The 2171-nt window shown below is 36.8% G+C and overlaps 1 protein-coding gene across 1 annotated transcript; it reads right to left on the bottom strand.

Annotated features, from left to right (window-relative positions):
* Positions 1–389: 389 nt before the first annotated feature.
* LOC119508885 (magnesium transporter protein 1-like) lies at positions 390–1461 on the bottom strand. The gene has a single exon (XM_037802609.1). The coding sequence runs from the start codon at positions 1459–1461 to the stop codon at positions 634–636; it is 828 nt and encodes a 275-aa protein (XP_037658537.1). The 3' UTR covers positions 390–633.
* Between the last annotated feature and the right edge of the window lie 710 nt (positions 1462–2171).

Below are 2171 nucleotides of genomic sequence, written 5' to 3'. Positions count from 1 at the left end.
ATCTTTTCAGATAAGAAGTAGTTAATAATCACGGAAAAATTGTAATCTGGTGTTTAACTAGTGTGTAATATCTACAAACTATCAAGAAGCATAGTATCATATTTCAGTAGGAAAGACTCATGAGAAGTAGTACCATATTTGCGTCCAAGCATTGGAAGTGTACTCCAAAGAAAGATGCTTCAACTTCAGGGACAACATAATACAATTGGTCTCTCCACCCAAAAAGCAGACTGTGCAAATATTAAACATCCATGGAAAGATAATGCAGTTATCGTAGTGGTTAGCTGTGGGATACCTTGTCTGGATATTTTTCATAATAGAATAAGATCAGGTGACTAAGTAATGTACTTTTAACATTGTTCTGATTAGATAAGAGTTGTACCTCTAGGGATTTTAATAGTGGGAATTCACTAAGTAGGCAATCTATGAAATTTACTAACAGTAGAAAATTGAACTGCACCATAAAACTGCACCAATTTTTGAGAGTAAATGGCTTGTTATTATCAGGGAACTTCATGCCTCCTTTGGTTAAATCCCAATCACTTCAAAGAAGTTGTGAGTTCACATCTTTCTGATTCGATATGCTCCTTTTTCAAATTTCTTTCTTTGATGTCTCTAAGTCTAGGTTCCTTTTCAATCCATCAGAAAGCTGTAGGGATACCCAGGTTCCTTATATCTAAAGAGGGACAGCAGCCAACTGAAGAATATTACAACTAGACACATACCGATCATACACATCATCTTCCTCTTTAGAAAGTTCATGCGAGATGTGGCAGCTTTATCTAAGATCACCATTCCCAGGGTAATGCACATGTTAAGCAGAGAAATGATGTATGTTTCTCCTACAAACTGAGAGTAATACATTCTGTGGATGTAATGCATCTGTCCTGTGTGAGGATTCCTTTCAGCGTATGGTGCTGCTTCAATACGAGTCCACATTTCACCAGCTGTCATCACAGTCACAAAACAAAGAGCAAAAACTGCCCAAAACGTTTTGCTAAAAATAAATTTCCTGTTCCATTTCAGTAAATACACAAGTCCACCAATGAGAGCCAAAAGTATCCCCAACATGAAGAGATCATGATAACTTGCAGGCCGTCGGATTCTGATGCTGACGTTTGTTCTCTCCACTACCCATTCAGCTATCTGCTCAGCTCCGATACCCCTTTCTTTCAAACAATAAATGTCGTCTACTGTAAATTGCCTTTTTGCTGGAAAGTGGAGGAAAGTTGGAACTGACTTCACTTGGAACATTCCAAAGACCTTAGGGCATTCATCATAATCCACCATAGCAAAAAATATCTTGTTGAATGCCCCAAGGTGTTCCCAGGAATTTGCCAAGATCTGAAATTCTTCAGCAGCTTGTTTGCAATTTCCACACAGTCTAAATTCCTGGAGAGCAGTAAACATCACAATAACATAGTAGTTTCTTGGTGGATCTAGTATGAAACGATGGCACATGAAGTCACTCATTCTTTTTTTTTTTTTTTTTTTTTTTTTTTGTGATTGCTCTTATTTTAATATTTTCAAAAACAGGTATTTGAAAGTTAATGTAATTTTCTCTATGATAGATACATAGCTATTGATATTGAGGCAGCAATATACTGGACATTTAGGGTAATGATTTTTTTTTTTTTTTTTTTTTTTTAATCATCATTTTATTGAGATATATTCACATACCACGCAGTCATACAAAACAAATTGTACTTTCGATTGTTTACAGTACCATTACATAGTTGTACATTCATCACCTAAATCAATCCCTGACACCTTCATTAGCACACACACAAAAATAACAAGAATAATAATTAGAGTGAAAAAGAGCAATTGAAGTAAAAAAGAACACTGGGTACCTTTGTCTGTTTGTTTCCTTCCCCTACTTTTCTACACATCCATCCATAAACTAGACAAAGTGGTGTTTGGTCCTTATGGCTTTCCCAATCCCATTGTCACCCCTCATAAGCTACATTTTTATACAACTGTCTTCGAGATTCATGGGTTCTGGGTTGTAGTTTGATAGTTTCAGGTATCCACCACCAGCTACCCCAATTCTTTAGAACCTAAAAAGGGTTGTCTAAAGTGTGCATAAGAGTGCCCACCAGAGTGACCTCTCGGCTCCTTTTGGAATCTCTCTGCCACTGAAGCTTATTTCATTTCCTTTCACATCCCCC

Source organism: Choloepus didactylus, chromosome 14 (genome assembly GCF_015220235.1).
Source record: "Choloepus didactylus isolate mChoDid1 chromosome 14, mChoDid1.pri, whole genome shotgun sequence".
NCBI classification, from domain to species: Eukaryota; Metazoa; Chordata; class Mammalia; order Pilosa; family Megalonychidae; genus Choloepus; species Choloepus didactylus.
Note: the sequence above shows the minus strand (reverse complement) of the source record. Positions and strands in the feature narration are given on the sequence as shown.

Bases quoted from the DNA above. Each gene is read 5' to 3' on its own strand.
- LOC119508885 (XM_037802609.1), bottom strand. From the start codon at position 1,461: ATGTGCCATCGTTTCATACTAGATCCACCAAGAAACTACTATGTTATT.